A 16072-nucleotide genomic window follows, 5' to 3' on the forward strand; every position below is an offset into this window, starting at 1 on the left:
AAGTCGGGTGGAGATAAGCAACCTCCCTTCAAGATAATGAAGGTAAAGATGATCAAAGAACTCGGGAGAAGAATGGATGAACCCTGTAAAAAGTTAGAAGTTTCTAAGAAAGAGAAAGTATAACTAACCAAAGAGCTGAAGAATACAATAACTGCAATTAAAAATACAGTGGAAGGAATCCATAGTAGCTTAGATGATACAGAGGAATGGATCAGCAAACTGGGATACCAAATAGTGGAAATTGCTCAAACAGAATAGAAAAAAGAAAAAAATCTTTTAAAATGAGAGTTTAAGAGACTTCTGGAACAACACCAAGCATCCTGATTCTCACATTATAGGGGCCCCAGGAGGAGTGGAGAGGAATAAAGGGACAGAGAAGTTATTTGAAAACCTATTGGCTGAAAAGTTCCCTAACCTGGGAAAGAAAGGTGACATCCAGGTCCAGGAAACACAGAGAGTCCCAAATAAGATCAACCCAAAGATGTCTACACATTGTAATTAAAATGGCAAAAAATAAAATAAAGAGAGAATATTAAAAGCAGCAAGGGAAAAGCAACTAGTTCATACAAAGGGACTCCCATGAGGCTATCACCTGACTTTTTAGCTGAAACTGCAGGCCAGAGGAAGTGGCATGATATATTTAAAGCAATGTGAGGAAAAAACCTACAACCAAGAATACTGTACCAGGGAAAACTATCATTCAGATTCAAAGGAGATATAAAGAGTTTTGCAGACAAACGAAAGCTAAAACAGTTCAGCACCACCAAACCAGCTTTACAAGAAATGCTAAAGGGACTTTTCTAGAAAGGCCACAACTAGAAATACGAAAATTGCAAAAGGAAAAATCTCATTGATAAAGGCAAATATACATTAAAGGTAATAGATCAAAGCTAGTAGAAAGGTTAAAAGACAGAAATAGTAAAATCATCTGCATCCACAATAAGTAGTTACAGAAACATGTAAAATATGATGTCAAAACAGTAAACTTGTTGGGGGGAGTAAAAATTCAGGATTGCTAAAATTTATTTGAATTAAGAGATCAGAAATTTAAAATAATCACTTATAACTAAAAAGCTACAGTAATCAAAACAGTATGGTATTGGCACAGAAACAGACACCTGGATAAATTGAACAGGATAGAAAGCCCAGTAATAAACCCATGCACTTAGGGTCAATTAATCTACAACAAAGGAGTTAAGAATACCCAATGGCGATAAGACAGTCTCTTCAATAAGTGGTGCTGGAAAACTGGACAACTACATGGAAAAGAATGAAATTAGAACATTCTCTAACACCATAGACAAAAATAAGCTCAAAATGGATAAAGACCTAAATGTAAGATTGGATATTCTAAAACTAGAGGGAAACATAGGCAGAACACTCTTTCACATTGGCCTTAGCAATATTGTTTTTGGATCTGTCTCCCAAAGCAAAGGAAATATAAGCAAACATAAACAGGTGGGACCTAATTAAACTTAAAACCTTTTGCACAGCAAAAGAAACCATCAACCAAACGAAGAAAACTTACTGAATGGGAGAAAATATTTACAAATGATATGACCCATAAGAGATTAATATCCAATGTATATAAACAGCTCATACAGCTCAACATTAAAAAAACAAACAACCTGATTAAAGAATGGGTAGAAGACCTGAATAGATATTTTTCCAAATAAGGCCAACAGGCAGATTAAAAATGCTCAACATGGTTAATTATCAGAGAAATGCAAATCAAAACCACAGTGAGATATCACCTCACACCTGTCAGAAAGGTTATCATCAAAAGGAACACAAATAACAAATGTTGGCAAGGATGTGGAGAAAAGAGAACCCTTGTACACTGTTGGTGGGAATGTAAGTTGGTGCAGCCACTGTGGAAAACAATATGGAGGCTTCTCAAAAAAACTAAAAATAGGACTACCATATGACTGAGCAGTTCCACTCCTGGGTATATATCCAAAGAAACACAAATATGCTAATTTGAAAAGATACATGCTCTGCAGTGTTCATAGCAACACTGTTTACAATAGCTAGGATATGGAAGCAACCTAAGTGCCCATCAACAGATGAATGGATAAAGAAGATGACATATATATATGTGTCACATTTCTAGATGTATTTCTTTCTCTCTCTCTCTCTCTCTCTCTCTCTCTATATATATATAAAATGGAATACTACTCAGCCATAAAAAAGAATGAAATAATGCCATTTGCAGCAACATGAATGGACTTGGAGGGCATTATGCTAGGTGAAATAAATCAGACAGAGAAAGACAAATACTGTATGATATCACTTATATGTGGAATCTAAGAAACACAAGAAACTAGTGAATATAATAAAAAAAGAAGCAGACTCACAGATATAGAGAACATACTAATGATTACCAGTGGGCAGAGGGAAGGGGAGAAGGTCAATAAAGGGGTAGGGGAGTAAGAGGTACAAACTATAGGTATAAAATAAGCTACAAGGATATATTATACAACATGGGGAATATAGCCAATATTTAATAGTGACTACAAATGGAGAATAACCTTTAAAAATTGGGAATCACTGTATTGTACACCTGTAACTTATATAATATTGAATAGCAACTATACTTCAATAAAAATAAATTTAAAAATAAAATAAACACACACACATATACACATATATATGTGTATATATTTTAAATATATAATATATACAGAGAGGGAGAGAGAAATTGTTATTGTTGTTTATAAACCTCATGGTTACCACAACTCAAAAATCTATAATAGATAACACAGAAAAAATGAGAAAGGTATCCAAACATAAGATAGTCATCACATCACAAGGGAAGTGAACAAAAAAGAACTATAAAAACAATTAATAAGGGAGATTGGGATTGACATATACACTACTATGTATGAAATAGATAACTAATGAGAACCTACTGTATAGCACAGGAAACTCTACTCAATACTCTGTGGAGACCTAAATGGGAAGGAAATCCAAAAAAGAAGGGGTATATGTATACGTATAGCTGATTCACTTTGCTGTATAGCAGAAACTAATACAACATTGTAAAGCAACTATAGTCCAATGAAAATTGATTAAAAAAACAATTAACAAAATGGCAGTAAGTACATATCTATCAATAAGTACTTTAAATGTACCTGGACTAAGTGCTCCAATCAAAAGACATAGATCGGCTGAGTGGATACACAAACTGGACCCATATATATGTTACCTACAAGAGACTCACTTCAGATCTAAAGACACACACAGACTGAAAGTGAGGGGAGTAACAGGTATTCTGTACAAACGGAAATGAAAAGAAAGCTGGGATACTAATACTTACATCAGACAAAATAGACTAAAATGAAGACTGTAACAATAGATAAAGAATGACATTAAATAGTGATCAAGGGATCAATCCAAGAAGATACAACAATTGTAAGTGTATATGCACCCAACGTAGGTCCATGTAAATACATGAAGAAAATATTAACAGACAAAAAGGGAGAAATTGACAGTAAATAACAGTAGCAGACTTTATAGCCATTCTGACAGGTGTGAGATGTTATCTTATTGTGGTTTTGATTTGCATTTCCCTAATGGTTAGTGATGTTGAGCATTTTTCATGTGTCTGGGGGCCATCCGTATGTCTTCTTTGGAAAAATGTCTATTCTGGTCATTTGCCCATGTTTTAATCAGGTTGTCTGGTTGGTGTTTTTTTGTTTGTTTTGTTTTGTTTTTAAATAAATTTATTTATTTATGCATTTTTGGCTGTGTTGGGTTTTTGTTGCTGCACACGGTCTTTCTCTAGTTGAGGCAGCTCTCTACTCTTCGTTGTGGTGCGCAGGCTTCTCATTGCCATGGCTTCTCTTGTTGCGGAACATGGGCTGTAGGTGTGCAGTCTTCAGTAGTTGTGGCTTGCGGGCTCTAAAGCTCAGGCTCAGTTTTTGTGGTGCACGGGCTTAGTGCTCCGTGGCATGTGGGATCTTCCCAGACCAGGGCTCGAACCCATGTCCCCTGCATTGGCAAGCAGATTCTTAACCACTGCGCCACCAGGGAAGTCCCTTGTTTTTTGTTTTTTATTGTTGAGTTGTATGAGTTCTTTGTATATTTTGGATATTAACTCCTTATCAGATACATTGTTTGGATATATCTTCATCCATTCAATTAGGCAGCCTTTTGTTGTTGTTGTTGTTCTTAGTTTCCTTCACTGTGAAAAAGGTTTTTAGTTTGATGTAGTCCCATTTGTTTAGTTTTGCTTTTGCTTTTCTTACCTGAGGTGACATATTCAAAAGAATATTGCTAAGACTGATGTCAAAGAGCATATTGCCTGTGTTTCCTTGTAGTTTTATGGTTTCCAGTCTTATATTTATGTCTTTATACATTTGAGTTTATTTTTGAATATGGTGTGAGAAAGTAGTCCCCTTTGATTCTTTTACATGTAGCTGTTCAGTTTTCCCAACATCATTTATTGAAGATACTGTCTTTTCTCCATTGTATATTTTTGCCTCCTTTGTTGTAGATGAATTTGACCATATAAGCTTGGGTTTATTTTTGGACTCTCTCTTCTGTTCCATGGGTCTATGTGTCTGTTTTTTTATTCCAGTACAATACTGTTTTGATTATAGTAGCTTTGTTGTGTAGTTTGAAATCAAGGAGTGTGATACCTCCAGCTTCATTCTTTCTAAAGATGGTTTTGGCTATTTGGAATCTTTTGTGTTTCCATGTAGATTTAGGCTTATTTGTTCTATTTCTGTGAAAAATGCCTGTAGCATTTTGACACGGATTGCACTGAATCTGTAGATTGCCTTCTGGAATATTCAAATTTGCTAAATCTGTATTTTCTGCTTTTCATCTAAGCGTTTTAAGATCATTTTGTAAGAGTTAACTCCTTCATCTCCATTTTATATATATAGTCACTGGATTCTAAAAATGTTGTAGTTTGATAGCTTCAAGTTCTTGTTATTCAGTTTATTAAAGAGAGATTGGGAGAGAGAGAGAGAGAGAGAGAGAGGGAAGTGATGATGGTGGTTTCTTTACATTAGGTTGAATAACTCCAGGAAACTGTGGAATTGATCCTTTTAGACATGTGTTCTCTCCTGTATGTATGCTTTTTGGAAGGTGATCAATAATTATTATTCCTATCTATAATCTTTGGCATTTAAATGTAACATACAGTTTATAGTCAAGTTCATTTCAATTATAAGAGGAAAAGCAAGTTTCAGGTATGAACTGTGAAACAGTCTGTGAAGAGGCTATGTGACCTACCCTTATTTATGGGCCTCTCAGGTTTAAAAGGCAAGGGAGTGACTTGCAAATAGCGGCACTTTTAGAGATGATACTGGAGAATGGATAGGAAGACATGAGAATCGTTGTTTATTCTATAATCACCTGGAAGGCTTTTTAAAATGCTGATTGAGTCTTTCTTTGCCTAGATCTTCTGACTAACAGCTTTCTGACAGAGATTTTGCATCTTTAATGAGTTCCCAGGTGATTATGCTGCCCCCTGTTGCAGGAAATATACCTTGGGAACCACTGGACTAGAACTGGGAAGTCTGGTTAGGATCCTTTGCATTGATCTCTGCAAGTTATAATACAGAAGTAAATGCTGACAGTAGAGTTAAGGAGGAAGGGGTGGATTTCAAGGATATAGCAGACTTACAACTGACAGGACTTGTCAGACCAGAACATGCAGGTGAAGGAGGGGGGGTAGATCTAGAATGATTTCTGGATTTCTAACTTTGATGGTGGACTGAAAATGGTGGTGCATGATCTCAACATATGGAATAAAAGAGGAGAAGCTGAGTAGGTTTTTGGGGTGGGCTTGATGACAAGTTTGGTATTAGACATGTCAGATGGAGGTTTATGTGGGTAATTGATGCGGAGATATTTGTTAGGAAAATAGGATACTGCTGAGGTTAAGGTGCTGTTAAAAGAACACAGTTATATAAGTGCAGGCATACATGTTGATGGAGGAGAAAATATAGGTCATACATTGAAGAGAATATGGAGCTGAGAGCAGAACTCTGGGATATACCAATATTTAATGTGAAATCAGAGTAGTTCACCTTAAAAAAGCCTGAGGCAGACTGGCAGGAACCCTGGAGTAGAGAGTGTCAACTTTAAAAATAAAATAGCCAGTTATCTCAGCAGCATGAGTTTATTTGGGAATAACCAGGGGAATCGTAGTTGGGGAAATAAATTCAAGCTTTTGACCACAGGGAAATGCGGAGAACAAAGGACAGGAGCTTTTATAGAGAAAAGGGGCAGTGGGCGGGGCTGTCCTCTATAAAAGTTCCTTGGAGGAAAGTGGGAGTTCAGGTTTCTCATTGGCTGAGCTGCGACATTTTCCATTGGCTGAGCTTGTTGCTTGGTGGGAAGAACATCTCCCTTCCTCCTGCCGGGGAAGTAGAGACCCCTTCCTGTTGGAGGTGCGAGGACCCTCTCTTCCTGTTTGGGTGATTGACCCCCAGCGGTAGGCGTGAGAGCTCCCTGTGCAGGCCTTCCAGATGCCACTTTTAAGTGAGGGTTAGAAATTAATTTTCACCAGAGTTTTTATAAGCGTGTAATAAACATGTCAACACAGCAGGAAGGTCAGATGACATATGGATGCAGACGTGCCCATTGTAATTAGGAATCAGGGGGTGGGGAGAGATAGGAAACCTTAGGAAAAACAGTTTTTTCAGCGTAGCACAGATGAGACCCAGATTCTATTTATTTGAAGTTAGAAATATTTTTAGAACAGAATACATACCTCTGCTTTTCTGAAATTAAGTTTCTATTTTTTCAATCGGAAGAGGAAATTGTTATTGATAAAAATAGTTTAGGTATGAATGGATTCAAATTCAAGTTCTAAGCTGAATTAAATAAAATGTTTAAAGAGCAAACTGCGAATCAGTTCTTATGTCTTTCCTATTAGGAGGCACTGCTTCTTGTGGAGTGTTAATGTCCCTTTCCTCAAGAAGCTTTCAGAAATGACTGTGGGGTTTTTGAGGTTGGTTCTCCTGGAATGGATTTGTCATTTTCTCCACCTGTATCCCTGATAGGGAACCAAGAATGCTATTATTCCTGTTGAGAATATTATCTTACACTGTGATTTGTTTGACAGCTGGGCATGATTATTTTATTAGTTTCCTAATTGATCAAGTTAGGGCAGCTGTCACTTCTGGAATTTGACCTTAACTTTTTTCTTTTCCTCCAGTGTTTTTCTAAGCAAATTTATAACAAAATGCTGATAGTAAGTAGAAATTGCTGCTCTACGTAAGATCAGTGTCTGAGATAATAGTGTCATAAGCAGAATTTATCAGTGATGTGTTATTGTCTAGAAAACATAATTTAAACATGCCTACATCTGTGTTAGGAAACTTCTCATGGGTTGTATGAACTGACTCTTCCGGACTCTCTGGAAAGATTTGAGATTGAGCTAACACAGCCCCTTGGATTTGATGATTGTATCACTATTAATTAGTTGGAACGTTCCTCCCAAAATGTGGGCCAAATGCAAAACGAGAGCAAATGCCAGTAAAATAGTGAGCTTTCTAAAAAACCTTCATAAAAGCACATTTTCTATTTTGTGGTCAAACTAATCTGTTCTAACAGATTCTCTGCGTACTTTTATTTTTCCCTTTACTTATTGGCCAGTATTTCAAGGTTCTGCATTTAAAAACAAAGAACACTTTTTAAATCTCAGGCTGCAAATGATCAGGTGTGTAATTGTTATTTTACAGAGACCAAGCTAACTTCCCAGATGGTTAGAAATTTCAGTGATAGCACATCAGGCTCTTGCAAGGCAGGTAAAGAGCCTGATGCTTAGGCTGCTGGTGAACAACAGGGCAAAGGTGGGGATTTTGAAGACGGGAGATACAAAACCCAAAAGCTTGTTCACATCAGTTCTGGTACTTTAACTGTTCTAAGTTATTTGTTCTTCATTTAGGATAAAAATAACATGCTATTAAGCCTATCACTGAGTTCAAATAACATTTCTCCCTTTTCCTTTCTTTCTTGAACAGGTTGTCAAGTTACTAAGCAACAAAAGGTCACAAGCAGTTGGAATATTGATGTCTAGCCTTCACTTAGATATGAAAGATATACAACATGGTAAGTGAAAAATTAAAATTCAACTTTTGAATACTCAAATTTGGGCCAAAGGATGTGCTGCTTAGTGGTAAAATTATTTCATTCTTAGACTCTCTGTGTAGATTGAGGTGAGTATGTTTCCTGTAAGTGTTACCAAACTTTCTACCATGATTGTTTCTGGAAAGGTTACGAGTAATTTGGCTTTTGTGTTATTTCTGTATCTTGCTAAGAGCATGATTCTCATGTGACATGTTTAGTGTGCATTAGCAAATATTTAATTTTTAACTCATGAGAAATACTAGTCCCACTGTGCCCTGTACCTGATTTGACTTCTCTGTGCCATGTCCAAAGAGAGACTGGTGAACACTGGTGAGATCCAGGTGTGGGCCATGCCTCAGCCCCTGACGATACCTGGGGAGGATGGTCCACAGGAGAGGACAATATGCTAAGAGTAAATCTCAGATGTTTGCTGAGCTAACATAAAGAAGAGGAAGTAAACCTAAGATTTTCTAATAGATCAGCTAAAACCAGAGTTACATGAAAGCTTGTTTTGATTGTTGTTGTTTTAAAAATTTCCTTATGATTAGAGACGTGGAAGAGTAGACTGGATTGCTGTGTATAGTGATTAAATGAAAACTCAAAACTGTTGAAGAGGCTGCATGACCACTTGTCTCAGATGCCTTTAAAGCATTGAGTAGGTGAAGGGACATATTCTCTTTGTCCTCCTGTTCCGAGAGGCTGTGAGATGCTGAAAGAATCACTCAAGCAGCATTATTATGTGTAACTTTTTAGGCTGGACAACTGGTCCCTCTTTTTTCAGTTCCTTGGGATGACTAGCGTGTAACCCCCAGGCTTCTCTCCACATACGGGGACCGAATTATTTTTCTAATAAGCATCAAAGATAGTTTCAAATTATTCTTACCCGTTTATGTTATTCTTGGTGATCCAGACCCATGGAAGCAGTAATAGCATGACATTTTGTTATTTTTTTATGGTGTTGTTTTAATTTATATCTTTAACCAGGCTTATAAAATATTTTCTATATTTGGAAATAGGGTGATTTTTACCATTTTCAAAATGGCTTTCATGTTAGTATTTTAATACTTTACTATTGACAGGCATCCCTATGCTATATTGTCCTATCACATTTGTGCTGAAAAATATTGCCCAAAGGTGAATAGAGGAATTAAATTTATATTCAAAATGTCCCTTAAGCTGTTCAGAGCCTTAGAATAGATTTAAAGCAGATTAAATTATCCAATGGAATGCCAGTTTACCTGTTAACAAAATATGGTTTAAAAATCATGAAAACATTTACCTGGCTTTCCAGCTTACCCCTTTATGAATGTGGATTCTACTTGGTCGGCTTAAAATAATGTGTGGAATAATTCATAAATAGCACAAGCTTGTCCTCCCCTGTCAATCCATGAGTAGCACAATCACAATTTAAATTTTTATTAAGCTGCTTTGGTGGTGAGGAGGCTTTCTCAAGTGGAAGCATTGGGGGTCGTTTTCATAGAACAGGACGCCAAGGCCGGCAACAAGAAGTACTTGCTTTTCTAAAGCTGGCAGATGTAGCCCAGTCAAGCCATGGAATGAAATCTGAAATTAATGCTATGGTCCTTTCCTTCAGTCGGATATTGCCTGGGTTGAGTTAGTAATGAGAACCTTCTGAGCAAAGGAGTCGCCTAACGTGTGTGTGTGTGTGTGTGTGTGTGTGTGTGTGTGTGTGTGTGTGTGTGTGTGTGTGTGTGTGTGTGTGTGTGTGTGTGTGTGTGAGAGAAGCCAGCGAGAGATCATTGGAAGCCTCCCCGGTTAGCTCACGGGCCGGGTGTGGCTGGCAGCACTTGAAAGCTCCATAAGCTTCATCCTGTTAGGATGTCAGATGATTGCCTGGAGTCACTTTGAGACCCTGCCCATGGTTTTCTAAAGCAAGGCTGGCTTGCAGATCTGCAGGAGCGAGGGTGTGCCTTTCGGTGCCAGAAGCCCGGGTCTGCTGTGTGTTTTCGGGACCGTGGTGTCCGTGAGCAAATCACATGCGGCCTCCACAGTAAAACTGACTTGTGTCAGGATGTGCCTCCACTGAGAAGTCCACGGATGTGTAAACACCAATTGATTTGGATGTGGAAGTGGCCACAGGATGTATCCAGACCTCCGGGGTGACCTTATACAAGAGCAAACTAAGCTCTTTCAGTGGTTGTGTCTCTTGCTCAGTGTCACGAAGCTTGTTAATAGGATAGACTGACCTGCCCTCAGCCCTCCTCACTAACTGCTCCTCCTCTCCCATCCACACATGCTGCTCCTCGAAGATTGTGCTTTTCCTACAGCCAGCATTGGCATCTCAAAACAAAGCATGTGTAAGATGGTGAAAAACTGCAGGAATTTTCTTCTCTGTCTTCTTCCCTGTCAGAGAACTCTAGGAAAGCTTAGAGCTGAGTTTCCTTTGTAATGTTTCTATTGTAAAGTGCCGCATTGGAGTAATTAGGGTTTGGGTCATAGGTGCCAAAGGTCTGATCCTTCTCTTGTCACCATATCCGTGTGTGTGTGCGTGTCTGTGTGTGTGTGTGGCACTTATAATGGAGGCCTGAGCTGCTGTGATGCAGTTGTGAACATGCCTGGTAAACTAAATTATCCTGCATATTGTAACAATTTTTAGATGGGAGGAGTGAAAATGGTGTGCACCTCTGAAAACTCCCACTCCAAGGGTTTAGAATAATTTAAACTCTAGGATGAAGGTACTTTTCAGAGCAGATTTGCTCTAGTCTGTGCTGGGGCTCCGAGCAACTCTGGGTTTAGGATCTCCTTAAATCAGGCTCCAGAGGCCCTGTCAGGCAGGGCTAACTGTCCATCACCGCAGGAGTTGATTTCCCTGTGTGTAGCCATTCGAGTCCCAGTTTATTGTCAAGAAGGTCTAGAACCTGTACTTTGGGTGGGCCTTGAGCTTTCGTATTTAGCCCCGGGCCCCAGAAACTGTCAGCACGAAGTTCAGATTTGTTGGGTCAGGCAGGGCAAAGGCAGACTCTGAGCTGGCTCCTGTCTCAGGGCTCTCTCTTACCTTTTAATTAGAATCCTAATTCTTATCTCGTCAGCTCTTCGAAGACTTTAAGATATTTTACAAATATATTTTATCCAGCATTTTTAATTGTTCTCAATGGGAGGATTCCTTTAAATAATCTAGTATTATTCCCAGAAATTGGTATTATGAGAGTATCTACAGATTTGTAGTTTAGTGAAAATAAATTGAATTTCCTGTATAACTTTTGGCCTGTAAGGAGTCAGTGTGGTCTTCGCAACTCTTAGGTCCATTTTGGTAGATCATAGTAGCTGTAAAGGAATTCTGAATTTCATAAGGCTCAGCTTTCCCCCCCATCCCCAGTCTCACTCCTGGGTAGAAGATCCACGTGGTTCATCATCCAGACTGGGATACTTTTGAGAGTGGAAGGGGTGCCATTAATAATACTGCCTGGACAGCAAGTTCTAAGTGGACATTTTGCAGGCACACAAGTAGTAAGGTGACCCTGCCACTAGATCAAACGAAGCAGTTTCTGATCTAATTCTCTCTCGTTTAGATATTTATTAAACCCTGGCCAGCAGGGTTACCGTAACCCTGAGGTTGTCTAGCTTTCTGTCTTTGGAGGTCCTCTCACCAATATCTTGTCTGAAAGGTTTGCTCTGCACCGATACAGACCTATCACAGAGGGAGGGATCTTTTGCCCTCAGTCTGCTGGAGGTGCTGGAAATACGGCGCAGCCCGGGCCGCAACCAGGGCTGTTCGGGACAAAGCCTTGGGTGGCCTCCTTAAGGACCCCAGCTGTAGACTCACTCCGTGGGAGTTTCTCGTGCTCAGCCTGTGGACGGAGGTGGCTGGGGCATGTCTAAGAGATTTCAGCTAATCCACAGGCCTTATATACCCTTAGTTTCACGTATTAGTGTACGAATGAGCAAGCCTCAGCTATCGGAGGGCTGAGGACCTTGCAGGAGCTGCCTCTGGAGTGTGACCTTCTTACAGGCCACAGGGGCACCGCCAGCCACCCTGAGGTGCAGGTACCCCAAGCACTGAACCCTTAACTGGCTCCCGTACCCTGTTACATTCCCTTGGTACATGTATGTCAACATCGATGACAGATTCAGCAGCAAGGGACAGCTATGAAAGTGTTTGATGGCCCCGCCCATGGAAACAAGTGTCACTCTCCACCCAGGAGTAGCCGCCCCAGGCTGTTAAGGCCCAGGTTCCTTCCCTCCTTTGAATGTCTGTCCTGTTTAAAGCCAGCTGGTATTGTGAGCCAAGGGCAGTGAATACTAAATTGTGTCCTTGTTGAAATTTCTATCCTGTTCAAACGTGATTTATCAAAATTATATGACTTGAAATTAAAGGCGATAATTATGTAAAACTAACTAGTATTCTGTTAGAAATATAGTTGATAAGGTAAATGAAACCATGGTTGTTTTTATTTTTGGTCTGTAAGCCTAATGATTGCTTTTCAAGCACTTTTTTTTTTATTTTTTAAAAAATGTAGTTAAGGATACCTTACAAGGACAATAACATGTTTTAGATTTAAATCAGAAATTCCAGTGACGTCTGCCTGCCTCCACCCCTCGTTGGAACCGCATCGTGTTGCTTATCTTTTGCTCTTTGGTCACTGGCTCAAAGGGTCTCAGAGCTGAGAAGCCTCGTCCTGATAACTGTATAGGAAGGAATTACGTAAGGCAACAGGTGCTTAGAAAGATAATTGCTCTTGACAAGCAGGATACCCATTCTGAAACCTTTCTATCAGGATCCAAAGAGACGGCACTCAGTATTGGTTTGAATTTTACCCCCACCCCCTCCCCCGATTATTACTGATAGTTGTGTAAAATGGTCCAGAGGAAGGGGGTTAATTTCCATTTTGCAGTGAAGGGAATTGAGGCTTATAGATCAAGTGTGTCTGTGACTTCCCCTTAATGAGGGCATCTGTCCCCCTGACTCCGAGTTCATGTTAGCTTGTTTCAGAGTGAGGACCTGTGTTATCTAATAATATGCAAAAACAGAACTGGCAGGAGTACATAATACTTTTTCCTACCAATGTGGAGTTTTAAAACTTTGCACCATATAAATTTAGCAAATTTGGTTTCTTGCTTTAAGTGTCATTTTATACAAATTCCCTTGTTTGCTTATTGACTCTCTTCCTTAGAGAAATGAAGTTGTGGGATTTTTTTCACATCTGTGAATTAAGTGAGTAAAAATATTTTAAAGAAAATTATTAATTAGTGGAGTTGCTTGTTCTTGACTGAACCAAACAAAATTTTTATAGAAAAAGCAATCTGGGCTAAGGTTATCAAATAACTGAAGCATATTGTGATTATTGTAAGTCTGGTGGTACATAGAGGTGGAACTTTCTGTGCCTCTCTTTTAGGTACCAGTTGCTCAGAGAGTATGTAGGGAAATACAGGATATCCCCCTAGTGTGGTCCTTCGGGGTGCCTGCTTTCATTCAGACTCACTGTCTAAGCATATTATTTCTTCTCAGTGTCTTTGCTTCCCTGGGTTTCCCTCTACTTTCTAGTGTAGTCTAGCAACGATGAGGGCATGAGTTCTGGGGTCAGGCTCCCTGGATTCTGTTATGGACTGAATGTTCATGCCCCAACCCATCCCATCCCACCCCCATTCCTGCGTTGAAGTCCTCACCTCAAATGTGATGGTGTTTAGTGGGGACTTTGGGACATAATCAGGTTTAGATGAGGTCAAGAGGGCAGAGCCCCCATGATGGGATTAGCATCCTAATAAGAAGAGGAGGAGAGACCAGGACTCTGTGAGCCAGGAAGAAAATCTGCCCCAGTTCCAGTCTCCAGAACTTTGAGACCTGAATTCCTGTTGTTTAAGCCACCCAGTCAAAGACAGATTTGGATCTCAGCCCTGCCACTGGTTAGGTAAGTAAACCTGGGCAAATGTCTTCATCTCTGTTCCTCACTTTCCTCACTAGTAAAAAGGGCTATTAAATGAGTTATTTCCTGTAAACACGTGCATGCACGTTCACACGCAAACATACACACACAGATACTCACACACACATTCACACATGCGTGCACATGAGCACACACACACAATCAGTATTAGTTGTCCTCCCCTTCCTGGGATCCTTAGGGGATGAGGTGTGTTTTCAGGCTTTGGGAGTGCTTGAAACTCCAGATTGGCCACCCAGGGAGCTGGGAGGATGTGAAGGTCTTTTTCCTCCTTCGTGGCTCTGGGGGGTTCCACTACAAGCCTTGCCCAGGAGACAGCGGAGGGAGAAGAATGCAGGCGCTGTGTCCTGTGGTGGAATTCTCAAGTGAGAGGTAGGAGGGGAGAAATGGGGGCTCAGGTTCAGGGGGCAAGTAACCGCGGCAGATTCAATTGTTCTTAGCTTGGGTTTTCCATCAGTATTACTGAAATGCTGAGTTGGTACTGGGCTGTGTCCATTTCTCTTTTCTGAATGGAGACAAATATGAGAATTATGTATAATAGCAGCTCTTGGAAGTTAAGTGTGGCTGCATCTTTGGCTGGTGATTTATCTGCAAGGAGAGCAGTTTGTTTGGGTCTTTAAAGTCCAGGGTCTCCTTTAACCGTTTGCTTTCTTATTATCTTCTCTGTGCTTTGTGTCACCCACATTCCACATGCGTTGCTGGTGGGCCCTGGTGGCAGGGAAGATGGCGGAGGGAAGGATTTAGGCTTTGGTGGTGAAATGAACCTTGGTGATGGACATGAGCAGAATCTAAGCACACAGACAGAAGCTTCTGTTTCCTGCTTTGACATACTATTTTCCTGAAAGGTGAACTAGTTTCTAGCTTTGAGTGTAAAGTATAAGAACACTTAAAAAACCTGGAAATACCCTTTCTGAACTGTTGGAACTTTGTAGAAGTTTTGTGGTAACTCTTTCCCCTAGTATTCTGGTAGCCTACTTGTGGAGCAGTTTTTTACCCCACTGCCTGCCACTGAATAATGGTTTTCTTATGAAATTTCTACCAAATAAGTTGTATATTACAGACTCCAGGTTTCTTTTTTAATAGAATTTCTAATTTCTTTCTTGAAGATGCAAGCATTTTCACTTGCCTATTAATTACCATAATGTCAACTGAAGAAAAATGCACAGCCTACAAGTTGCAAGTTAAGTTTTGTTTGGGGACCTTACTGAGAACTAGAGCCTGGGAAACAGCCTCTCAGATACTCTGAGGAACTGTCCGAAGAGGTAAGGCAGGAGCCGGGGCATATAGGAGTTTTTGCTGGAAAAACAAAACAAAACACATGTAGTCAAACATGAAAATATTACTGCTAATCACAAAAAACAGACTTCTCAAGTTAATGATTATAGTGCTTTTCTGTGTATGGGAAGATGCCAGAGTCTGGGCTCATGGGAATCATTCCTTTGATGTGCTCCTCAGCTGTCTGGGCCAGTGTCCTGTTTTTCTCCACCTCGAGTCCCCTGAGGTGCACCGCTGGGGGCAGCTGCAGTGGCTCATGGCCACATTCATTGTTGATTGAACTGACCAGCAACATTTTCTGTCCACAATAAGAAAGGCTATTCATAATCCTTTGTTTATTTTTGTAATATTCTCAGAAGTTGGGTTCAGTGTGGCCAGTGTTGTTTTTTCCCAGTAGGTTTTCTAGTGCCTGGTTTCTTTATGAAACTCAGGTTTACAAGGTTCACTTGGAAATTGCTTCATGCTTCTTTTTTTTTTTTTTTAACACTTAAGTGTTTTCTTCATATGGTGTATGGAATTTTAAGATCCATTTAGTATAGTTATCAAGACATTAAAAATGTAGTCAATGCTGTTGGGTGGCTTAGTGAACAGTTTTCATTGAAATGAAGAGTCCCTAAGGGTCAGAAATTTGAGAAGAAAGTGGGCTCCACCCAATGGGCTCCATGACTTTGTCATCGGTGTGACCTTGTCATCGGTGTGACCTTGTCATTGATATGGCCTCGTTGGGGAGAAAAGTGCATGTGAGATACAGACACTTTTATTGAAACCTACTTTCAGAAATTTAATGTCAGAACATGTTTTTAATT

General features: G+C 39.8%; 1 protein-coding gene across 2 annotated transcripts in view; it reads left to right on the top strand.

The window, feature by feature from the left end:
• FMN2 (formin 2) overlaps positions 1–16072 on the top strand; it is a 345283-nt gene that overhangs the window by 185576 nt on the left and 143635 nt on the right. For both annotated transcript variants that reach the window (XR_014239879.1, XM_082408836.1), the window contains exon 7: positions 7986–8073. Coding sequence is in view for 1 of the 2 variants with exons in the window: in XM_082408836.1 (XP_082264962.1) it covers positions 7986–8073 (88 nt within the window). In the remaining variant the exon portion in view is untranslated. The remainder of the gene's footprint in view (positions 1–7985; positions 8074–16072) is intronic.

This window comes from Balaenoptera borealis (genome assembly GCF_965194805.1).
Source record: "Balaenoptera borealis genome assembly, contig: HAP1_SCAFFOLD_81, whole genome shotgun sequence".
Taxonomy (NCBI): Eukaryota; Metazoa; Chordata; class Mammalia; order Artiodactyla; family Balaenopteridae; genus Balaenoptera; species Balaenoptera borealis.